The following is a 25,203-nucleotide window of genomic DNA, read 5'->3' on the forward strand; positions in this document are numbered from 1 at the left end:
TAGTAGTAGGGGTAGTAGTAGTGGTAGTAGTAGTGGTAGTGGTAGTGGTAGTGGTAGTAGGAGTAGTAGTGGTAGTGGTAGTAGTAGTGGTAGTAGCAGCAGCAGTAGTAGTAATAGGAGTAGTAGTAGTGGTAGTAGTAGTGGTAGTGGTGGTAGTAGTGGTAGTAGGAGTAGTGGTAGTAGCAGCAGCAGCAGCAGTAGTAGTAGTAATAGTAGTAAACAGTACTCATCCTCACAGTAGTAGCTGATGAAGCCGATGACGATGAGGAGGATGAGGCAGATCAGACCGAGAGCGGCTGAGACCAGTTTAAACCGGTCTGGGTCTGGAGCCGGCTGAGGCAGAGGCCTAGGGGGCGCTGTGGGCACAAGGACCAGACGTTTACTGTACCGTCCAGGTCATGTGACACAAACCCTTCATCACCCTGTGTCCCCCCCAGAGGGCGCTAGCGAGCCCAGGATGGGGCTGTTTGCTTATTTCTTTAAGTCCTGGGCAGGATTTATTTCACTTGTTAATCAGTTTTACCTGAAAGTAGTTCCAGCTCAGTGTTTTATCGTTACTATGGAAACAGCTGCAGTGGAGGGATACAGAACGTGATTTAACTGTTATTTAACTGTTGTCGGGCTAGGTGTACATTAGCACTTTTTAACGGACACCCTCCAGCCAATCAGAATTGAGTATTCACCCAGACCATAGATACAGACGGCATCTCGTCATAGAAGGGGGCGTGGCTTCGCCGAGGGGGAAAATAGAATATTTAGAGAAACACAATTTTTCCCTCTTTTAGCCATTTTCTGATGGAATGTGAACTTATTTATCACATAAATAAAGTCAAGCCTAAATCAGGCCCATATGGATATTTTCTCACAGAAGATTGTTCCAGAGAAGTGAAAAAACGGCAGTTGTAGCTAGTTCTAGCTAACCGTTAGCATTAGCCCGATGTTGAAGTAGTTTTTGAATAACTAGAGATTTTTCTCCAAATTGTTTTCCCCTTAACTGTTTTCAAACATGACCATGTATGGGCGACTCCAGAGATGCCGTCTGTATCTATAGATACAGAGATGGAATCGCCCATATATGGTCATGTTGGCAAACAGTTAAGGGGGAAAACAATTTGGAGAAAAATCTAAACTTTCTCTAATTATTCAAAAACTACTTTAACAAATGCTGAATTATAGTTTTCTACTAAAGAAAGAAACAAAGACATGGGGAGGAGCAAAGTGGTTAAACAGCCCATAAATACATAAAAAACGGAGAATGCTAACATGATGCTACATGTTAGCATCGGGCTAATGCTAACGGTTAGCTAGCACTAGCTACAACTGCCGTTTTTTCACTTCGACTGAACAATCTGCTGTGAGAAAATATCCATATGGGCCCGATTAACACATGACTTTATTTATGTGATAAATAAGTTCATATTCCACCAGAAAATGGCTAAAAGAGTGAAAAAATTTGTTTCTCTAAAGATTCTATTTCCCCCCTCGGCGAAGCCACGCCCCCTTCTATGACGAGATGCGTCTGTATCTATGGTATACATGCGTTTCCAATGACATCACGCATGGTTCCGGCGGCCATTTTGAATACCAATGTAGCACTATGCAGTACTACAACATGTAAGAATATCTGTACTCAGGATGAAAATGAACGACGCCTGATGTGACATTTGTTTGTACTGTAACGGTAAAAACACGGCCCCAGATACGCACGTTTATGTGATATAACCAACAAATGTGGCGTTGCGTCGCTGTGATATTGTTATTGTAGTGTTTCATAATTCTACTACGGTATTCAAAATGGCCGCCACAACAACACACGCCGCATGACTGAAGAGCATGTATGAGGAGGTGATTCACTAAAGTAAAGGCTCGTCCCTAAATCTAATGAAAGTTTAGACCCCATTTTATTTGGAGTGGTCAGAAGTTTGAGATTATACTTCACTTCACTTGAATCTTTTTTTAAGGGACAACGTACAGAGACATAAAGCTCGTACAGAGATACTGCAGATTACATCTAAACAGCCCGTCCCTGGTATACGTGTTGTCATTATTGTAAAAGTATTGAAGCTCAACAACACGACCATCAGTCTGATTAAAACCAATCATGACGAGATGTTTTTCTGCAGATGAGAGAGTTTAGATCAGATAATGCCACAAACCTAATGTGTTTCCACGTCTGAGAGTTCAGTCTTGATTCTAAATGTTGTGTGTCTGTGTGAGTCTGTGTGTTTGTGAGTCTGTGTGCGTCTGTGTGTCTGTGTGTTTGTGCGTCTGTGTCGTGGTCCGGCGCCCCTGACCTTTTCTGCCCGCGAGGCCGGCGCTCTCGTAGATGTCCACCTCGCGCTCCTCCCGCTCCTCGCGCCCTCCTCGCGTGGGGCCGGAGCTGTACCGGACGCTCGGGGCGAACACGGGCTCGTCGTAAATGTTGTTCTCCATCTGAACACTTTCTAATAATAATCCTCCGCCGCCGCTGAAGCGTCCGCGCGTTTCCTGCTCGAGCTTTACATGTGAGGTTTGACGCAGGAAGCGCAGCAGGAAGTTCCTAAATCTTTATCTCTGTCAGAGTTACAAACATTTCCTCAACACTTTGCATTTAAACAGAAAATATGAGACTAAAAATAAAACTCTTCTTCTTCTTTAAAATAACATGAACGACAGGGAAGAGAGTAGAGGAGTGTTGTAGGTCTTAGCTTTTATTAATGTTTTTGTTGACTTTTCATCCTCTTTTTGTCGCTATGTTGATGCTTTTCTTTTTAGCTTTTAGATTCGGGTAAAGCTAGGTTGACCGGTGGCCCTAGAGCCAGTGGCCCTTCTGTGCTCTTGTTGAATTTTTGTCATTTTTTTGTTGAATTTTTGTCACATTTTTGTTGAATTTTTGTCACATTTTTGTTGAATTTTTGTCACATTTTTGTTGAATTTGTCACATTTTTGTTGAATTTTTGTTGAATTTTTGTCACATTTTTGTCATTTTTTTGTTGATTTTTTGTCATTTTTTTGTTGAATTTTTGTCACATTTTTGTTGATTTTTTGTCATATTTTTGTTGAATTTTTGTCACATTTTTGTTGATTTTTTGTCATATTTTTGTTGAATTTTTGTCACATTTTTGTTGATTTCTTGTCATTTTTTTGTTGATTTTTTGTCATTTTTTTGTTGAATTTTTGTCACATTTTTGTCACATTTTTGTCACATTTTTGTTAAATTTTTGTCACATTTTTGTTGAATTTTTGTCACATTTTTGTTGAATTTTTCTTTAAAAAAACATGAACGACAGGGAAGAGAGTAGAGGAGTGTTGCAGGTCTTAGCTTTCAAATGATGCTGTAAGCTCCAGTCAAGACAAAACATCAGAGAGTAAAGAGAGTTTGACAGAGTTCAAACTAAGACGTTAAAGCAGAACTAAGTCACTGGATTCTCTTAATAAATCCCCTTCATCGCCCCCTGGTGTCTCTGCACAGAAAGCCACTAACTAGTCATCTTTCACAAATAAAACCAAAGACGTGGCTCAGCACTAAAGCTGGCTGCTATAGATGAACGAACATCTTCAAGGACACGATATCAGGTCAGACTTACACCATTAAAACCATCAGCAACTGCAACACCACCTATGTTGTATAGACTTGAATGTCCCTGCGGTCGATTTTATGTTGGCAGAACAAAACGCAAACTGAAAAACAGACTAGCAGAACACAAACAAGCAATAAGAACTAGCAACCCCCTTTGTCCTATGGCCATGCATTATAAAGATGTTCACCATGGGAATAAATACAAGAGACTATCAGAGGGGACAGATTAAAAAAGCTCCTTTTGGATCTATACCCTCAAAGCTGTGGAGCACCCTGGCCTCAGTGGAGAATTAGATTTGTCTGTATTTTTGTAAAATGTATGGATTTTTATAACTATTTGCTTTTCTCTTAGAATAGTGTATTGTACATATTTTAATGTTTTGTATTCTACAAACCAGGTGACTATGAACACACCCACTTGGGACATGTGACCAATGCTGTATATCTGTACAGAGGCGGCCGTCTCGAGCTCGCCCTGAGGAAGGCCTAGAGCCGAAACACGTTGGCAATTTTACCTAATCTAGCCATGTTTAAATAAAGGCTTTTGAATATTTCTACCTTTGGAGCGCCTCAGCTTGTTTGATTTTTTGCTGAAACGGATCCCTGCACTGAAGAGCACCCAAAAGACTAAACTTATACAACTCTTTACATCCGAGTAGCGCTCCAGCCTCCCAATTTTTTCCCCCATGAAAGCCACTAATGGAATCAGGAAGAAGATGCTAACAGGCTATCGGACGAAGCTAACTGCGGGCTAGCTCCACTTAAACGGTATTTACAGCCGAGTCTGAGTGAAAAACATTAGCTCCATTGTGTAACTGGATGAATAATATCCCTCTGTCCCTTTGTCTTTTCTCAGTGTGTGACAGCTGCAGTGCCGCTTACGGCCTCTAGGGGCACGAGCGACTAAGTTCTGTTTAAAGGAGAAAACTAAAGTCTTTTCTTAGTTTTCCAGTAACGTCCTGTTTCTCTCCTCTCTCTGCAGGGGCCGACGGGGCCTGTGGGGGAGACAGGAGTGGCCGGACCTCAGGGGCCCCCGGGACCTCAGGGGCCGAGCGGACGCTCCATCATCGGGCCCCCGGTAAGAACCTCCTAACGCCTGTCCTTTCTCTGTGCACATAAGAACAGGAGATACAAAGGTCTTCATGAAGACGAGAGGATCCAGGAATTACAGATAAATAATGAATGAATAGTTTTAGTTTTGGTGATAAGTGTCAGCATCAGGTGGTGACGAGCCTGTGAGTGCCCCCCGTCCTTAGACTGTCCAGCACTAAGAGGAACAACTCAAACCTCGAGGAGAACCACAGGAGGAGAGATCCCCACTCATGGACAGGCTATAGAGACCCCGGTGTCCCTCAGCAGAACGTCCAGTCCTTGTTGGAGCTCCAGTTCTGCAGGCGTAGGTTCCTCTGTTCCTCCATGGACAGGGCTGAAGACCCGACAGCAACAGAGGAGACGATGATATAATAGAATATAATCACCAGACTTCAGATAAAGCTCGAGGCCGCGCAGACAATCAAACCGAGACTCACCGAATCTCCAGGGGACGTCTCAGAGACATCACCGTGACCAGCAGCAACTCCAGTCTCCAACTAGTCTCTACTGGGTCTCCCACTACTCCGAGTTAGAGACTAACTCGTCTCTAACTCGTCTCTAACTCGTCTCTAACTCGTCTCTAACTCGTCTCTAACTCGTCTCCAACTAGTCTCCAACTAGTCTCCAACTAGTCTCTAATGAGTCTCCAACTAGAGACGAGTTAGAGACTAACTCGTCTCTAACTCGTCTCTAACTCGTCTCTAACTCGTCTCTAACTCGTCTCTAACTCGTCTCTAACTCGTCTCCAACTAGTCTCCAACTAGTCTCCAACTAGTCTCCAACTAGTCTCTAATGAGTCTCCAACTAGAGACAAGTTAGAGACGAGTTAGAGACAAGTTAGAGACTAACTCGTCTCTAACTCGTCTCTAACTTGTCTCTAACTCGTCTCTAACTCGTCTCCAACTAGAGACGAGTTAGAGACGAGTTAGAGACGAGTTAGAGACGAGTTAGAGACGAGTTAGAGACGAGTTAGAGACAAGTTAGTCTCTAACTCGTCTCTAACTCGTCTCTAGTTGGAGACTCATTAGAGCAGTGGTTCTCAACCTGGGGGTCGGGACCCCCATGGGGGTCGCGAGACAAATTTGGGGGGGGTCGCCAGATCATTTAGATAAAATATACATATTTTCATTAGCATATAATCTAATGTTTTATTGTAGCATGTGTGTGCTACTTTACCAGAGTGCCATTATTTGATCATAGTTTGATGAATTTTATATCAGCCAATTGTTTTTTTCTTTATTTTTTAAGAATTATGTCGGCTAATGTTCCTGTTTTTCACGGTAAAACCCGGGCGGGGGGTCACGAACCCCTTTACCTGTTATAATGGGTGTCGCGGCTCCAAAAGGTTGAGAACCACTGCATTAGAGACTGGTTGGAGACTCATTAGTCTCCAACTAGTCTCTAATGAGTCTCCAACTAGTCTCCAGGCCGGTGAGACAGGCCTTCACTCCCCTCTGAAACCATCTCTTCTCCCTGACCAGTGTTTTAGCTTCTTTATTCTCCAAAGTGAGGTCAGTGGCTCAGATGAACCTGTTGTTTCCTCAATGACCTGCTGTTTCCCTGATGACCTGCATAACATTTTGTTTAAGTTTTCAAAATATTGGGATAAAAAAAAATTGGAAAAAAAATTGAAAAAACTGGCACTAAATTGAGGAAAAAATGATTAAAAGAAAAGTGGGAAACAGGGAAACTATTGGTCATAAAAATGAGCAAAAAATCGGGGAAAAATTTGGAAAACCAGAAAAAAAAATGTCAAAAATGAATTTAAATAATTGGGAAAAATGGTTCAAACATTGGGCAAAAAATCGGAAATAAAAAAAATGGGTAAAAGTCCTTTATTTATTTTTTCCTGCTTTTGATTCTTTTCTTCTTTCGATGCTAAACGTCCTCCCGACACAGACCCCGGTCCAGTCGCCGGCTTAAGCCTCGTCCTCTCTCAGTGTGTGACGTGTTTGTTTTGTCTCAGGGAGGTCCAGGAGAGCGAGGCCTGAAGGGAGACGCCGGACAGCCCGGACCTCAGGTGAGAGCCCTGTCCGTCTGCCCCGGGGCGGCCGTGGCCACACTCACCGTCCTCCTAACCCTTTTCATTCCTGTGTTTGTTTCAGGGAATCCCGGGGCGAGCGGGGTCTCCGGGGCCGAGCGGAGCCGCGGGACAGAGAGTGAGCGATAATACGAAATAACCGAGCGCTTTAATCCAGTTCAGCTTTACCCAAATCTAATCTCATTTGAAAGCTAAGACCTACAAAACCAATCACGACCGTTTTGCTGCGTTTTGTCCTTTTTTTGTTGTATTTTCATCCTCGTTTTTGTCACTATTTCGTCGCTTTGTTGGAGAAGCTTTTAGATTTGGGTAAAGCCAAACAGGAGAAAATGTGCTCGGGCCCGTGGGGGGGATGGGGGGGGGTGAAAGTTCAGACTCACTGTTAAAGGTCTGGGAGAAAACAGAAGCGAAGGGGAAATAATAAAAATGTTTTTGTTTTCAGGGCCTCACAGGAAAAGACGGGCCCCCGGGCCGACAGGGGGGCCCGGGACCCATGGTAAGTTCTGCTTCACTTAGACGTCATGTATTTGTTTGTGTAGTATTGATCTGTCATTATGGTCCACGTCCTCCAGAGGGCGGTGCTCTTTGCTTTTACTTTAGAGTCCGTGATCATTGTGTGTTTTCCAGGGGACGCCAGGAGCTCCAGGGGCCCCCGGGACCTCGGGAAACCCGGGCAAACAGGGAGAGCTGGGCCCCCCGGTATGAGTCATTATGATGTAGACGATTATTCCAGCTGCAGTTTCTTATCGCTGACTCTGTTTTCAGGGCGTTCCGGGAGGTAAAGGCGAGAAGGGAGAACGGGTGAGTCTGAGGAACCGCCCACAAACATCTGTCTGCAGCTGCCCGTGTGACACAGAAGCTTTGTGTTTCAGGGAGACCTTCAGTCCACGGCGTCCGTCCAGGAGATCGCCCGCCAGGTCTGTGAGCGGCTCATCCAGAGTGAGTAACCGACCCCCGCGGCTCCACTAAAACATGGACAATAGGCTCCCGTACGGCGGGTCAGATGTGATCATGTTTTTGTCCCAGGTCACATGTCCCGGTTTAACTCTCTGCTGAACCAGCCGCCCAGCCCCCCCGTCTCCGTCAGGACCGTCCCGGGGCCCCCAGGAGAACCAGGCCGCCAGGGGGCCCCCGGGTCTGCCGGAGAGCAGGGGTTACCGGGACGACCGGGCTTCCCCGGCAACAGCGGCACAAACGGGCTCCCGGGGGAGAGGGGTGAGTTTGTAAAGTGATCAAGTGTCCAGACTCTGATAACGAGGCGTGTCCTGCAGGTCAGCCCGGAGAGAAGGGGGACAAGGGCTCTTCTGGAGTGGGAGTGCAGGGCCCCCGCGGCCCCCAGGGGCCTCCAGGTAAGGCACATTCTGTTTTAAGATCATCAAAGGCCTGGACCTCATTACCTTAGACATAAGATAGGAGAGATGACCAGGTCAGCCTCAGTCATGACCAGGTCAGCCTCAGTCATGACCAGGTCAGCCTCAGTCATGACCAGGTCAGCCTCACTAATGACCAGGTCAGCCTCACTAATGACCAGGTCAGCCTCAGTGATGACCAGGTCAGCCTCAGTCATGACCAGGTCAGCCTCACTAATGACCAGGTCAGCCTCAGTGATGACCAGGTCAGCCTCACTAATGACCAGGTCAGCCTCAGTGATGACCAGGTCAGCCTCACTAATGACCAGGTCAGCCTCACTAATGACCAGGTCAGCCTCACTAATGACCAGATCAGCCTCAGTCATGACCAGGTCAGCCTCAGTCATTACCAGATCAGCCTCAGTCATGACCAGGTCAGCCTCAGTGATGACCAGGTCAGCCTCACTAATGACCAGGTCAGCCTCAGTCATGACCAGGTCAGCCTCAGTGATGACCAGGTCAGCCTCAGTCATTACCAGATCAGCCTCAGTCATGACCAGGTCAGCCTCACTAATGACCAGGTCAGCCTCACTAATGACCAGGTCAGCCTCAGTCATGACCAGGTCAGCCTCAGTGATGACCAGGTCAGCCTCAGTCATGACCAGGTCAGCCTCAGTGATGACCAGGTCAGCCTCACTAATGACCAGGTCAGCCTCAGTCATGACCAGGTCAGCCTCAGTAATGACCAGGTCAGCCTCACTAATGACCAGGTCAGCCTCAGTAATGACCGGGTCAGCCTCACTAATGACCAGGTCAGCCTCAGTAATGACCAGGTCAGCCTCACTAATGACCATGTCAGCCTCAGTAATGACCAAGTCAGCCTCACTAATGACCAGGTCAGCCTCAGTAATGACCAGGTCAGCCTCAGTAATGACCAGGTCAGCCTCACTAATGACCAGGTCAGCCTCACTAATGACCAGGTCAGCCTCAGTAATGACCAGGTCAGCCTCACTAATGACCAGATCAGCCTCAGTCATGACCAGGTCAGCCTCAGTCATTACCAGATCAGCCTCAGTCATGACCAGGTCAGCCTCAGTGATGACCAGGTCAGCCTCAGTGATGACCAGGTCAGCCTCACTAATGACCAGGTCAGCCTCAGTCATGACCAGGTCAGCCTCAGTGATGACCAGGTCAGCCTCAGTGATGACCAGGTCAGCCTCAGTCATGACCAGGTCAGCCTCAGTCATGACCAGGTCAGCCTCAGTGATGACCAGGTCAGCCTCAGTCATGACCAGGTCAGCCTCAGTCATGACCAGGTCAGCCTCAGTGATGACCAGGTCAGCCTCATTAATGGCCAGGTCAGCCTCACTAATGACCAGGTCAGCCTCAGTCATGACCAGGTCAGCCTCAGTAATGACCAGGTCAGCCTCACTAATGACCAGGTCAGCCTCACTAATGACCAGGTCAGCCTCAGTAATGACCAGGTCAGCCTCACTAATGACCAGGTCAGCCTCAGTAATGACCAGGTCAGCCTCACTAATGACCATGTCAGCCTCAGTAATGACCAAGTCAGCCTCACTAATGACCAGGTCAGCCTCAGTAATGACCAGGTCAGCCTCACTAATGACCAGGTCAGCCTCACTAATGACCAGGTCAGCCTCACTAATGACCAGGTCAGCCTCACTAATGACCAGGTCAGCCTCAGTAATGACCAGGTCAGCCTCACTAATGACCAGGTCAGCCTCAGTAATGACCAGGTCAGCCTCACTAATGACCAGGTCAGCCTCAGTCATGACCAGGTCAGCCTCAGAGATGACCAGGTCAGCCTCAGTAATGACCAGGTCAGCCTCAGTGATGACCAGGTCAGCCTCAGTAATGACCAGGTCAGCCTCAGGGATGACCAGGTCAGCCTCAGTAATGACCAGGTCAGCCTCAGTGATGACCAGGTCAGCCTCACTAATGACCAGGTCAGCCTCACTAATGACCAGGTCAGCCTCACTAATGACCAGGTCAGCCTCAGTAATGACCAGGTCAGCCTCACTAATGACCAGGTCAGCCTCAGTAATGACCAGGTCAGCCTCACTAATGACCAGGTCAGCCTCAGTAATGACCAGGTCAGCCTCAGTCATGACCAGGTCAGCCTCAGAGATGACCAGGTCAGCCTCAGTAATGACCAGGTCAGCCTCAGTGATGACCAGGTCAGCCTCAGTAATGACCAGGTCAGCCTCAGGGATGACCAGGTCAGCCTCAGTAATGACCAGGTCAGCTTCAGTGATGACCAGGTCAGCCTCAGTAATGACCAGGTCAGCCTCAGTCATGACCAGGTCAGCCTCAGTAATGACCAGGTCAGCCTCAGTGATGACCAGGTCAGCCTCAGTCATGACCAGGTCAGCCTCAGTAATGACCAGGTCAGCCTCAGTCATGACCAGGTCAGCCTCAGTAATGACCAGGTCAGCCTCAGTAATGACCAGGTCAGCCTCACTAATGACCAGGTCAGCCTCAGTAATGACCAGGTCAGCCTCAGTAATGACCAGGTCAGCCTCACTAATGACCAGGTCAGCCTCAGTGATGACCAGGTCAGCCTCAGTCATGACCAGATCAGCCTCATTAATGACCAGGTCAGCCTCATTAATGACCAGGTCAGCCTCAGTCATGACCAGGTCAGCCTCACTAATGACCAGGTCAGCCTCACTAATGACCAGGTCAGCCTCAGTCATGACCAGGTCAGCCTCAGTCATGACCAGGTCAGCCTCACTAATGACCAGGTCAGCCTCAGTAATGACCAGGTCAGCCTCAGTAATGACCAGGTCAGCCTCACTAATGACCAGGTCAGCCTCACTAATGACCAGGTCAGCCTCAGGGATGACCAAGTCAGCCTCACTAATGACCAGGTCAGCCTCAGGGATGACCAGGTCAGCCTCAGGGATGACCAGGTCAGCCTCAGTGATGACCAGGTCAGCCTCACTAATGACCAGGTCAGCCTCAAAGATGACCAGGTCTGCCTCAGAGATGACCAGGTCAGTCTCAGAGATGACCAGGTCAGCCTCAGTGATGACCAGGTCAGCCTCATTAATGACCAGGTCAGCCTCAGTCATGACCAGGTCAGCCTCACTAATGACAAGGTCAGCCTCACTAATGACCAGGTCAGCCTCACTAATGACCAGGTCAGCCTCACTAATGACAAGGTCAGCCTCACTAATGACAAGGTCAGCCTCAGTGATGACCAGGTCAGCCTCACTAATGACCAGATCAGCCTCAGGGATGACCCGGTCAGAGGTCAGCCTCAGTGATGACCAGGTCAGCCTCAGTAATGACCAGGTCAGCCTCATTAATGACCAGGTCAGCCTCAGTAATGACCAGGTCAGCCTCACTAATGACCAGATCAGCCTCAGGGATGACCCGGTCAGAGGTCAGCCTCAGTGATGACCAGGTCAGCCTCAGTGATGACCAGGTCAGCCTCACTAATGACCAGGTCAGCCTCAGTAATGACCAGGTCAGCCTCACTAATGACCAGATCAGCCTCAGGGATGACCCGGTCAGAGGTCAGCCTCAGTGATGACCAGGTCAGCCTCAGTGATGACCAGGTCAGCCTCACTAATGACCAGGTCAGCCTCAGGGATGACCAGTTCAGCCTCAGAGATGACCAGGTCAGCCTCAGTAATGACCAGGCCAGCCTCACTAATGACCAGGTCAGCCTCACTAATGACCAGGTCAGCCTCAGAGATGACCAGGTCAGCCTCACTAATGACCAGGTCAGCCTCAGAGATGACCAGGTCAGCCTCACTAATGACCAGGTCAGCCTCACTAATGACCAGGTCAGCCTCAGTAATGACCAGGTCAGCCTCAGTCATGACCAGGTCAGCCTCACGGATGACCAGGTCAGCCTCAGGGATGACCGGGTCAGCCTCAGTCATGACCGGGTCAGCCTCAGGGATGACCAGGTCAGCATCAGGGATGACCAGGTCAGCCTCACTAATGACCAGGTCAGCCTCAGAGATGACCAGGTCAGCCTCACTAATGACCAGGTCAGCCTCACTAATGACCAGGTCAGCCTCAGAGATGACCAGGTCAGCCTCAGTAATGACCAGGTCAGCCTCAGTCATGACCAGGTCAGCCTCACGGATGACCAGGTCAGCCTCACTAATGACCAGGTCAGCCTCATTAATGACCAGGTCAGCCTCAGTCATGACCAGGTCAGCCTCACTAATGACAAGGTCAGCCTCACTAATGACCAGGTCAGCCTCACTAATGACCAGGTCAGCCTCACTAATGACAAGGTCAGCCTCACTAATGACAAGGTCAGCCTCAGTGATGACCAGGTCAGCCTCACTAATGACCAGATCAGCCTCAGGGATGACCCGGTCAGAGGTCAGCCTCAGTGATGACCAGGTCAGCCTCAGTAATGACCAGGTCAGCCTCATTAATGACCAGGTCAGCCTCAGTAATGATCAGGTCAGCCTCACTAATGACCAGATCAGCCTCAGGGATGACCCGGTCAGAGGTCAGCCTCAGTGATGACCAGGTCAGCCTCAGTGATGACCAGGTCAGCCTCACTAATGACCAGGTCAGCCTCAGTAATGACCAGGTCAGCCTCACTAATGACCAGATCAGCCTCAGGGATGACCCGGTCAGAGGTCAGCCTCAGTGATGACCAGGTCAGCCTCAGTGATGACCAGGTCAGCCTCACTAATGACCAGGTCAGCCTCAGGGATGACCAGTTCAGCCTCAGAGATGACCAGGTCAGCCTCAGTAATGACCAGGCCAGCCTCACTAATGACCAGGTCAGCCTCACTAATGACCAGGTCAGCCTCAGAGATGACCAGGTCAGCCTCACTAATGACCAGGTCAGCCTCAGAGATGACCAGGTCAGCCTCACTAATGACCAGGTCAGCCTCAGAGATGACCAGGTCAGCCTCAGAGATGACCAGGTCAGCCTCAGTAATGACCAGGTCAGCCTCAGTCATGACCAGGTCAGCCTCACGGATGACCAGGTCAGCCTCAGGGATGACCGGGTCAGCCTCAGTCATGACCGGGTCAGCCTCAGGGATGACCAGGTCAGCCTCAGGGATGACCAGGTCAGCTTCAGGGAGGACCAGGTCAGCCTCAGTGATGACCAGGTCAGCCTCACTAATGACCAGGTCAGCCTCAGGGATGACCAGGTCAGCCTCACTAATGACCAGGTCAGCCTCAGTAATGACCAGGTCAGCCTCAGGGATGACCCGGTCAGAGGTCAGCCTCAGTGATGACGAGGTCAGCCTCAGGGATGACCATGTCAGCCTCAGGGATGACCAGGTCAGCCTCAGGGATGACCAGGTCAGCCTCAGTGATGACCAGGTCAGCCTCAGTAATGACCAGGTCAGCCTCAAGGATGACCCGGTCAGAGGTCAGCCTCAGTGATGACCAGGTCAGCCTCAGAGATGACCAGGTCAGCCTCAGTCATGACCAGGTCAGCCTCAGGGATGACCAGGTCAGCCTCATTAATGACCAGGTCAGCCTCACAGATGACCAGGTCAGCCTCAGTGATGACGAGGTCAGCCTCAGTCATGACCAGGTCAGCCTCAGTGATGACCAGGTCAGCCTCAGTCATGACCAGGTCAGCCTCAGGGATGACCAGGTCAGCCTCAAGGATGACCAGGTCAGCCTCAGTGATGACCAGGTCAGAGGTCAGCCTCAGTGATGACATGGTCAGCCTCAGTGATGACCAGGTCAGCCTCAGTAATGACCAGGTCAGAGGTCAGCCTCAGTGATGACCAGGTCAGCCTCAGTAATGACCAGGTCAGCCTCATTAATGACCAGGTCAGCCTCATTAATGACCAGGTCAGCCTCAGTCATGACCAGGTCAGCCTCACTAATGACCAGGTCAGCCTCAGTGATGACCAAGTCAGCCTCACTAATGACCAGGTCAGCCTCACTAATGACCAGGTCAGCCTCAGGGATGACCAAGTCAGCCTCACTAATGACCAGGTCAGCCTCAGGGATGACCAGGTCAGCCTCAGGGATGACCAGGTCAGCCTCAGTGATGACCAGGTCAGCCTCACTAATGACCAGGTCAGCCTCAAAGATGACCAGGTCAGCCTCAGAGATGACCAGGTCAGCCTCAGAGATGACCAGGTCAGCCTCAGTGATGACCAGGTCAGCCTCATTAATGACCAGGTCAGCCTCAGTCATGACCAGGTCAGCCTCACTAATGACAAGGTCAGCCTCACTAATGACCAGGTCAGCCTCACTAATGACCAGGTCAGCCTCACTAATGACCAGGTCAGCCTCACTAATGACAAGGTCAGCCTCACTAATGACAAGGTCAGCCTCACTAATGACCAGGTCAGCCTCAGTAATGACCAGGTCAGCCTCACTAATGACCAGATCAGCCTCAGGGATGACCAGGTCAGCCTCAGTGATGACCAGGTCAGCCTCAGTAATGACCAGGTCAGCCTCATTAATGACCAGGTCAGCCTCAGTCATGACCAGGTCAGCCTCACTAATGACAAGGTCAGCCTCACTAATGACCAGGTCAGTCTCACTAATGACCAGGTCAGCCTCACTAATGACCAGGTCAGCCTCAGTAATGACCAGATCAGCCTCAGGGATGACCAGGTCAGCCTCACTAATGACAAGGTCAGCCTCACTAATGACCAGGTCAGCCTCACTAATGACAAGGTCAGCCTCACTAATGACCAGGTCAGTCTCACTAATGACCAGATCAGCCTCAGGGATGACCAGGTCAGCCTCAGAGATGACCAGGTCAGCCTCACTAATGACCAGGTCAGCCTCACTAATGACCAGGTCAGCCTCAGAGATGACCAGGTCAGCCTCAGTAATGACCAGGCCAGCCTCACTAATGACCAGGTCAGCCTCACTAATGACCAGGTCAGCCTCAGAGATGACCAGGTCAGCCTCACTAATGACCAGGTCAGCCTCAGAGATGACCAGGTCAGCCTCACTAATGACCAGGTCAGCCTCACTAATGACCAGGTCAGCCTCAGTCATGACCCTGTCAGCCTCACGGATGACCAGTTCAGCCTCAGGGATGACCGGGTCAGCCTCAGTCATGACCGGGTCAGCCTCAGGGATGACCAGGTCAGCCTCAGGGATGACCAGGTCAGCCTCAGTGATGATCAGGTCAGCCTCAGTGATGACCAGGTCAGCCTCAGTGATGATCAGGTCAGCCTCACTAATGACCAGATCAGCCTCAGTCATGACCAGGTCAGCCTCAGAGATGACCAGGTCAGCCTCAGAGATGACCAGGTCAGCCTCAGGGATGACCAGGTCAGCCTCATTAATGACCAGTTCAGCCTCAGGGATGACCAGGTCAGCCTCAAGGATGACCAGGTCAGCCTCAGTGATGACCAGGTCAGCCTCAGAGATGACCAGGTCAGCCTCAGAGATGACCAGGTCAGCCTCAGGGATGACCAGGTCAGCCTCAGTCATGACCAGGTCAGCCTCAGGGATGACCAGGTCAGCCTCAAGGATGACCAGGTCAGCCTCAGTGATGACCAGGTCAGAGGTCAGCCTCAGTGATGACATGGTCAGCCTCAGTGATGACCAGGTCAGCCTCAGTAATGACCAGGTCAGAGGTCAGCCTCAGTGATGACAAGGTCAGCCTCAGTGATGACCAGGTCAGCCTCAGGGATGACCAGGTCAGCCTCAGTGATGACTAGGTCAGCCTCAGTCATGACCAGGTCAGCCTCAGGGATGACCCCGAGTGCTCAGTCTGAAGCTCTGAAACATGACCATTATAAACATAATTATGATATAATGTAGTCCAGATGCCGACTGGAGAACCTTCGCCTCAGGTCCAGGGCCTCTTCCTGGTGTCTAAGTGTCTGAGTGTCTTCTTCTCCTCCTCAGGGGCCCAGGGCCAGGGCCGGCCCGGCTCTCAGGGTTCCTCTGGTCGCCCAGGTAACCCAGGGGCCCCCGGGAGGCCTGGGGTCCCGGGGCCCGTGGGACCAACGGGGCCTCCGGGATACTGCGACCAGAACTCCTGCGTGGGCTACAACGTCGGAGGTAACGCCTCAGGACTCAGGACTCAGGACTCAGGACTCAGGGCTCAGGGCTCAGGGCTCGCGGCTCGCGGCTCACCGGAGTCTGAGCTCTGACCTCTGCACACGCGACACTCGACACGGACTAAATATGAAGTAGACATGGGGCTGGGCACCGTTACCAGTTCTAACGATACTTGGTTTGTGAGATGAGAGCGGGGAAATTGGGAAAACAAGAAAATATTGGAGAAAATAAAAAAAAAAACATTGAAATATTGAGTAAAGAAAATTGAGTAAAAAAGTGGAAAAAAATTGGGATAAAAAAATAAGAAAAAATTGGGAAAAATCTGAAAAAAAATGTGGTAAATAAGGAAAATGTTAGTAAGAAAAAACGAGTTAAAAATATGTAAAGAAAATGAAAATGTGTTGAAGCATTGTGCTAGACAACAAGGGGAAAAAATGGGGGAGAAATTCCTTTATTTGAATTAAAACCAAGTCTCGTCCTTTAATCCTGTCCCTGGACCAACAGCACGGTGCCCAGCTCTAACTGGACCAGGGGTGTCCAAACGTTGTTTATGGGGGGGGGCGTCAGAACCATGAGGCCGTCCTCCTGTGGACCCACCACCTGCAGGGGGCGCCGTAGGGGCTGGTGCAGATCCAACAGCCCCACGGCCCGGAAACAGACAAGTGGAAGAAAATGGATGGATGGATAGAATTGTGTAGAATTTTTACATTTCAAAGAAAGAGGCCGTCTCTGATGATGTGTACCTTGGACACCCCTGAACTGGACTTTAATTTAACATGACCTACACATTCATGAAAGCCCAGCCTAACGTCTGCTGCTAAAGTGTCTCGTCTCCGTCTTGAATCGCCTGTGTCTTTCCCGTAGATTATGACAGACCGATCCGTCTCTTTTAAAGCCACAGGAAGATGAACTCCAGCACTTTAAGAACGTTCACCACTTTGATTTGAGATCAGATGCAGGAGTTTCATCTGATTCTGAGACGTGATGAATGTGACGAAATCAAACTAAACTCTAACGGTCACATGACTCTCATCGCTGTAACAATCATGGTTTTACAGTTTCTTTAGCAGCTAAAGCTCTTCCTGCTGCTTCTGATGTGTCCAAAATCACCTACCCCAGAATCACCTCCAAAATCACCTCCAAAATCACCTCCAAAATCACCTCCTCCGAAATCACCTCCAAAATCACCTCCTCCAAAATCACCTCCTCCAAAATCACCTCCTCCAAAATCACCTCCCCCGAAATCACCTCCTCCAAAATCACCTCCTCCAAAATCACCTCCTCTAAAATCACCTCCTCCAAAATCACCTCCAAAATCACCTCCTCTGAAATCACCTTGTCCAAAATCACCTTGTCCAAAATCACCTCCAAAATCACCTCCAAAATCACCTCCTCTGAAATCACCTCCTCCAAAATCACCTCCAAAATCACCTCCTTCAAAATCACCTCCAAAATCACCTCCTCCAAAATCACCTCCAAAATCACCTCCAAAATCACTTCCTCCAAAATCACCTCCTCCAAAATCACCTCTTCCAAAATCACCTCCAAAATCAACTTGTCCAAAATCACCTTGTCCAAAATCACCTCCTCCAAAATCACCTCCTCCAAAATCACCTCCAAAATCACCTCCTTCAAAATCACCTCCAAAATCACCTCCTTCAAAATCACCTCCAAAATCACCTCCTCCAAAATCACCTCCTCCAAATCACCTCCTCCAAAATCACCTCCTCTGAAATCACCTCCAAAATCACCTCCTCCAAAATCACCTCTTCCAAAATCACCTCCAAAATCACCTTGTCCAAAATCACCTCCTCCAAAATCACCTCCTCCAAAATCACCTCCAAAATCACCTCCTTCAAAATCACCTCCAAAATCACCTCCTTCAAAATCACCTCCAAAATCACCTCCTCCAAAATCACCTCCTCCAAATCACCTCCTCCAAAATCACCTCCTCTGAAATCACCTCCAAAATCACCTCCTCCAAAATCACCTCTTCCAAAATCACCTCCAAAATCACCTTGTCCAAAATCACCTCTTCCAAAATCACCTCCAAAATCACTTCCTCCAAAATCACCTCCTCCAAAATCACTTCCTCCAAAATCACCTCCTCCAAAATCACCTCCTCCAAAATCACCTCCAAAATCACTTCCTCCAAAATCACCTCCTTCAAAATCACCTCCAAAATCACCTCCAAAATCACCTCCTCTGAAATCACCTCCTCCAAAATCACCTCCAAAATCACCTCCAAAATCACTTCCTCCAAAATCACCTCCTCCAAAATCACCTCCTCCAAAATCACCTCCTCCAAAATCACCTCCTCCAAAATCACCTCCAAAATCACCTCCTCCAAAATCACCTCCAAAATCACCTCCTCCAAAATCACCTCCCCAAAATCACCTCCAAAATCACCTCCTCCAAAATCACCTCCAAAATCACCTCCTCCGAAATCACCTCCAAAATCACCTCCTCCAAAATCACCTCCAAAATCACCTCCTCCAAAATCACCTCCAAAATCACCTCCAAAATCACCTCCTCCAAAATCACCACCTCCGAAATCACCTCCAAAATCACCTCCTCCAAAATCACCTCCTCCAAAATCACCTCCGAAATCACCTCCAAAATCACCTCCTCTGAAATCACCTCCTCCAAAATCACCTCCTCCAAAATCACCTCCAAAATCACCTCCAAAATCACCTCCAAAATCACTTCCTCCAAAATCACCTCCTCTGAAATCACCTCCTCCAAAATCACCTCCGAAATCACCTCCTCCAAAATCACCTCCTCCAAAATCACCTCCTCTGAAATCACCTCCTCCAAAATCACCTCCTCCGAAATCACCTCCAAAATCACCTCCTCCAAAATCACCTCCAAAATCACCTCCAAAATCACCTCCTCCAAAATCACCTCCAAAATCACCTCCAAAATCACCTCCTCCAAAATCACCTCCTCCAAAATCACTATCGATCGTCTCCGTGAGGTCAGTTTAGTTAAAGTCAGAGGCTGATCGTGACTGACCGTCTCTGTGACTATAGGAGTCTCAGAGACGGTCAGTCAGGGCCGTCTCGGTGAGGTCAGTTTCGTCAGAGTCAGAGACTGATCGTGACTGACCGTCTCTGTGAGACGGTCAGTCACGATCGTCTCGGTGAGGTCAGTTTCGTCAGAGTCAGAGACTGATCGTGACTGACCGTCTCTGTGACTCCTATAGTCTCAGAGACGGTCAGTCACGGCCGTCTCCGTGAGGTCAGTTTAGTTAAAGTCAGAGACTGATCGTGACTGACCATCTCTGTGACTCCTATAGTCTCAGTTTCCGTGAGGTCAGTTTCGTCAGAGTCAGAGACTGATCGTGACTGACCGTCTCTGTGACTATAGGAGTCTCAGAGACGGTCAGTCAGGGCCGTCTCGGTGAGGTCAGTTTCGTCAGAGTCAGAGACTGATCGTGACTGACCGTCTCTGAGACTATAGGAGTCTCAGAGACGGTCAGTCAGGGCCGTCTCGGTGAGGTCAGTTTCGTCAGAGTCAGAGACTGATCGTGACTGACCGTCTCTGTGACTCCTATAGTCTCAGAGACGGTCAGTCACGATCGTCTCGGTGAGGTCAGTTTAGTTAAAGTCAGAGACTGATCGTGACTGACTCCTATAGTCACAGAGACGGTCAGTCACGATCGTCTCCGTGAGGTCAGTTTAGTTAAAGTCAGAGACTGATCGTGACTGACTGTCTCTGTGACTATAGGAGTCTTAGAGACGGTCAGTCACGGCCGTCTCCGTGAGGTCAGTTTCGTCAGAGTCAGAGGCTGATCGTGACTGACCGTCTCTGTGACTCCTATAGTCACAGAGACGGTCAGTCACGATCGTCTCCGTGAGGTCAGTTTCGTCAGAGTCAGAGGCTGATCTTGGACACATGTTGCCACACGTTTCGCTCATAACCTCAGTAACTCTGTTCCTCTTCCTGCTTTCTAACCTAAACAAACACTTCCTGTGGGTGTGGCGGCGGTGGTGGTGGTGGCTCCTGATTGGTCGGCTGCAGAGGAGGAGGAAGTGATTGAACCTCTGGGCCGTCATGTTCCCTCAGTCCAACTGCCGTCCAACGTCTTCCAAAACTACGGCGAGGAGACGGTGGGAGAGGAGGACGACCCGTACCGGTACTACCAACCCAACTACCCGGCGCCGCAGCCCGTGGAGCAGCAGGACGCGCCCGCCGACCCGCGGGACGAGCGGCTGGGGGCGGGACGGCGGAGGCGAGCGGCGGAGTCGCTACGGAGGCGCCCGGCGGAGAACTGAGAGCGGAGACACGGGAGAGAGCAGGTCTGTGGGAAAACGCGAGCTTCTATCTAAGGCTTTACCACAATGGCTTCATCCAAATCGTCCGAGTCCCACCGGGGTTAGATCCTTCAAACCAGGACTAACCCGGGTCAGAACCGGACCTGGCCTGGGCCTGATCCTGGGCCTGATCCTGGGCCTGATCCTGGGCCTGATCCTGGGCCTGATCCTGAGCCTGATCCTGGGCCTGATCCTGGTGGACACACTGCCATTAGTTTCAGTCTGATCAGATTATTAGTCGTCACATCACAGACGTGGAGATGGTAAAATGGTCTCCTCCGTGCCAGGGTCAGCCTCACCGGCCTGGAGACTAGCTGGAGACTCGAGGCCAGTTTCCAGGTAGTCTGTGAAAACAAACAGGTTTCAGTGGAGTCTCTGCATGGTCTCTGAGAGGTCTACATGGTCTAAGCAGAGTCCACAGAGGTCTACATGATCTGAGCAGTTGTGTCTATTTGTTGTCTTCAACCTGTGAGACGTTTCTGTCGGATTCCAAAGAGAACTCAAAGAGAATCCATATGACTCAGGTCTCAGCGACATCGCAGGGACGTCACAGAAACGTCTCACAATCGAAACAACTACTAGAGACTGTGTAGACCTCTCAGAGACCATTTGGACTCGGCTGAAACTCAACCTGTTTTCACCGAGACTCGCCGTTTCTCCTGGGGACCAGCGGCAACTCTGGACTCCAACTCCGGACTCCAACTCCGGCCTCCAACTCCGGCCTCCAACTCCGGTCTCCAACTCCGGTCTCCAACTCCGGTCTCCAACTCCAGACTCCAACTCCGGTCTCCAACTCCGGTCTCCAACTCCGGTCTCCAACTCCGGTCTCCCACTCGTCTCCAGGCTGGTGAGATCAGGCCTTAAATCAGACCCTCCAGGATTCCCCATCAGCCGTTAGAACCTTTATGTTCTTTATTTGGCACTGAAGGTAAACCCAAAGTAAAGTGTTTAAGAGTCTTCAGTTTTAATCAGAAGAACCTTCCTGATGTTCCTCTCGTGGTCGATCAGAAGAACCTCCCTGATGTTCCTCTCGTGGTCGATCAGAAGAACCTTCCTGATGTTCCTCTCGTGGTCGATCAGAAGAACCTTCCTGATGTTCCTTTCGTGGTCAATCAGAAGAACCTTCCTGATGTTCCTCTCGTGGTCAATCAGAAGAACCTTCCTGATGTTCCTCTCGTGGTCGATCAGAAGAACCTTCCTGATGTTCCTCTCGTGGTCGATCAGAAGAACCTTCTCGTGGTTTCTGACTCCGCTTCTTAAATTCCCGTTTCTTTGAGCCGCGTTTTCCCACAAACCCGCCCGTCTCCGCGAGCTGCCTTCTCATTGGTCGGCTCCCACGTCAGTCAAAGTGCCTAAAGGACCTGAGGGGGGGCGGGGCTTTCTGCAGCTGTAAATCCAGCTGCTGTGGAGGGCGGGGTCAGATCGAATGATGTCCATATTAGTGATTTTTTAATATTTGTATCAGTATTTGAATTTGTGTGTGTTTTGTTCACCTGCAGAGACTGAACCTCCACCAGAGTCTTTAAAGTTATTAAGTGATGATGATCCATGTGGAGTTTCACTATGTTCCTCTAGCAAAGGTTTCCAACGCCGTCGACTGGACTGGGTTGTGTCAGGACCATAAAAGCTATAATAAAGGCCTTAAATAGCACAAAAAAAGCATTAACTTAGATTAAACCGGCATAAATTCATGAAAAACACCAAAGGCATGATGGAAGTGGGTGGGGCTTCAGAAAGTTTAAAGGTTTTTATCTGTTTGTCTTTCATTAACCCCTTAACTCCCACCTGAACTGAGCACATTTTCGAAAACAATGATGGAAATGTGACAAAAAAGTGACGGAAAATTGATGGAAAAGTGGCAAAAATGTCACAAGAAATTGACGAAGAAATTGATGAAAAATTGACCAAAAAAATGACAAAAATGTGATACAAATTTGACACATTTTTGACAAATTTTTGACAAAAAAATGAAGAAAAATTGATGGAAAAGTGGCAAAAATGTCCCAAAAATGTCACAAGAAATTGACAAAAAATTTATGAAAAAATGTGACAAAAAATGACAAAAATGTGATACAAATGTAACAAAAAAACCCAAAAAAATTACAAAAAAATAACAAAAAGATGACCAAAAATTTGATGGAAAAGTGGCAAAAATGTCACAAAAATGTCACAAGAAATTGACAAAAAATTGACGAAAAAATGACAAAAATGTGATACAAATTTGACCAAAAAATAACAAAAAAATGTCACAAGAAATTGACAAAAAATGACGAAAATGTGACAAAAAATTGACGAAAAAATGTGATGAAAATGTAATACAAATTTGACAATAAAATAACACAAAATGTACCAAATAATAACAAAAAAAAGGACAAAAAAATGACAAAAAATTTGATGTAAAAGTGGCAAAAATGTCACAAAAATGTCCCAAGAAATTGAAAAAAATTGACGAAAAAATGACGAAAAAATGTCAAAAATGTGACAAAAAATGTACAAAAAATGTAAAAAAAAAATTACTAAAAATTTACAACAAATTTACAAAAAAATGACCAAAAAGTTACACCCAACAAAAAAATGATGGAAAAAAGATCTGATGACGTGAGGAGAAAGATCCTCTCGGTTCAGGCGGGAGTTAAGAGGTTAAAGGACCGTTTTGTCCTGGGGCGACACGATGGCACAGTGGTTAGAGCCCGTGCTTCACAGCTACACGGTCCTGGGTTCGATTCCCTCCTGATTTTTCCCCATTATTTCCTAATTTTCTCCTATTTTTTGCACACTTTCTCTCATTCTTGTCGACGACATATGGCCCTCCTCCCCCAGTGCATGCTGGGAAAATGCCCACCTGTCGAACAGCCCGGCCCAGACGACGGCGTTGAAACCTTTACTCTATAAATAACTCCTCTCCTCTGCTGGAGTCCTGCTTGTGTAAAAACCCTGCATGTTTCTGTTTGTTTCATTAGTTTATAAAGTGTTAATAACGTCATGTTTAACAGAAGATTTAGATTCGATTCTTTGTATTTTCTTCTTCAGCTCAAACGAAAACAGAAGTAACTTATTTTTGTCCGATTGAAATAAAGCTGGAGTTCCAACATCTGCCTCTGGGTGGTGCTATAACAGTGTCCATCATGTCTAAAAGTAAATACAAAATAAAACAAGAGCGGAGAGTTGGAAGTGACCGGGCTCCTCCTCGGGCACAAAGACCAGACGGATCAACTCGTCTGAGCTCAGGTAAGAACTGATCTCAGTCTGGAAAAGCTGTGAACTGTTGCTTTAACCCCTTAACTCCCACCTGAACAGAGCACATCTTCTCCAGTTTGGCTTTACCCCAATCCAAAAGCTTCTGGAAAAAAGGTGAGAAAATAGAGACAGAACTGAGACGAAAACAATGATGGAAATGTGAGAAAAATGTGAGAAAACATTGATGAAAAAGAGGCAAAAATGTCACAAGAAATTGATCAAAAAATGACCCCAAAAAATGACAAAAATTTGACAAAAATTTGACAAAAAATCACAAAAAAATCACAAAAAATGTGACCAAAAATTAACGAAAAATGACCAAAATGTCACAAGAAATTGACAAAAAATTGACAAAACATGACAAAAATGTGACAAAATGTTACAAAAAAAATACAAAAATATGATACAAATTTTACAAAAAAAGACAAAAAAAGACAAAAAAAGACAAAAAAATGACAAAAATGTTATACAATGTGACAAAAAATTACAAAAAATTGACAAAAAAAGACAAAAAAAAAGAAAAAAAATGAAAAAAATTACAAAAAAGTTACAAAAATGTGACCAAAAATTGACAAAAAATGACCAAAATGTCACAAGAAATTGACAAAAATGACAAAAAATTAATTAAAAAAAAAGTGGCAAAAATGTTACAAAAAAAGACAAAAATATGATAAAAATTTGACAAAAAAATACAAAAAAAAAGTAAAAAAAAAAAGACAAAAACGTGACAAAAATGTGATAGAAAAAATGACAAAAAAGTTACAAAAATGAGTTGAATACCCACAAAAAAATGATGGAAATAAAATGTGCTGACGTGAGGAAAAAGATCCTCTCGGTTCAGGCGGGAGTTAAGAGGTTAAACAGGATTGTAGCCCTGACACCTGACGTACAAAGTAAAGTTTCCACGTTGTTTAGCAGAGCCTCATTCTGCCCATTCATGAGTTTGTGCATGAAATATTCAGTTCAGTTTATTATGAATATACAGTAAAACATTTACATATTAGCTTATATATGGGGCCCAAGATAAGACACAACATTAAAAAACACAAACATACATTAATACATTAGTAACCAAGGAAACATTACCTTTAACATAACCTAACTAACCTAACCTACTCTAAACTAAAACTACCTTACTTTTACTACCTTAGGAATGTATCAATTAAAAAGGGTGCACTCTATATACTCACACACATTAGTACATAATCAGACACAAGCTACTTTAGTCCAGCTAGGGTTTATTGTTTTTTCTTAGAAGCTCAATGTTTAATTTATTTTTATAATGGCCAAAGATGTTGCAGTTTTAATGTCAGTGTTCACACTAAGACTCTTGTTTTTTCCCTTTAAGAGGGTTTTATGTCCCACATCAGTGTCCTTATGTGGCCACTCTGAGAGGCCCTTGACTATGGTCGGCCCCTGGGCTCCTGGTCCAGACCCTGGGCCCCGGCCCCTGTGAGCCCGTTGGATAATGGAGAGAGATAAAAGGCTGATGTGTCCAGTCTTGACCTCAGAGCCCTGATGAGCTGAGAGCGGCTCCTCTGCTCGGCCTCACATATGTAGATCCGATGTGAGGTCCAGGTAAACGAGGTCCAAACAAACAAACAA

At 47.6% G+C, this 25,203-nt stretch overlaps 2 protein-coding genes across 2 annotated transcripts in view; one reads left to right on the forward strand and one right to left on the reverse strand.

Moving 5' to 3' along the window:
* The window catches only part of LOC306973424 (C-type lectin domain family 2 member B-like), a gene marked incomplete at both ends in the record, with an annotated part of 6,533 nt that extends 4,100 nt beyond the window's left edge, over positions 1-2,433 (reverse strand). Inside the window, 2 exons of the mRNA XM_079570347.1 lie at positions 237-356; positions 2,295-2,433. Coding sequence (XP_079426473.1) covers positions 237-356; positions 2,295-2,433 — 259 coding nt within the window. The remainder of the gene's footprint in view (positions 1-236; positions 357-2,294) is intronic.
* The window catches only part of col14a1b (collagen, type XIV, alpha 1b), a gene marked incomplete at both ends in the record, with an annotated part of 152,458 nt that overhangs the window by 123,793 nt on the left and 3,462 nt on the right, over positions 1-25,203 (forward strand). Inside the window, 10 exons of the mRNA XM_079570762.1 lie at positions 4,542-4,637; positions 6,618-6,671; positions 6,757-6,810; positions 7,135-7,188; positions 7,320-7,391; positions 7,458-7,493; positions 7,565-7,631; positions 7,719-7,907; positions 7,964-8,041; positions 15,890-16,045. Coding sequence (XP_079426888.1) covers positions 4,542-4,637; positions 6,618-6,671; positions 6,757-6,810; positions 7,135-7,188; positions 7,320-7,391; positions 7,458-7,493; positions 7,565-7,631; positions 7,719-7,907; positions 7,964-8,041; positions 15,890-16,045 — 856 coding nt within the window. The remainder of the gene's footprint in view (positions 1-4,541; positions 4,638-6,617; positions 6,672-6,756; positions 6,811-7,134; positions 7,189-7,319; positions 7,392-7,457; positions 7,494-7,564; positions 7,632-7,718; positions 7,908-7,963; positions 8,042-15,889; positions 16,046-25,203) is intronic.

This window comes from Gobius niger (genome assembly GCF_951799975.1).
Source record: "Gobius niger genome assembly, chromosome: 14".
NCBI classification, from domain to species: Eukaryota; Metazoa; Chordata; class Actinopteri; order Gobiiformes; family Gobiidae; genus Gobius; species Gobius niger.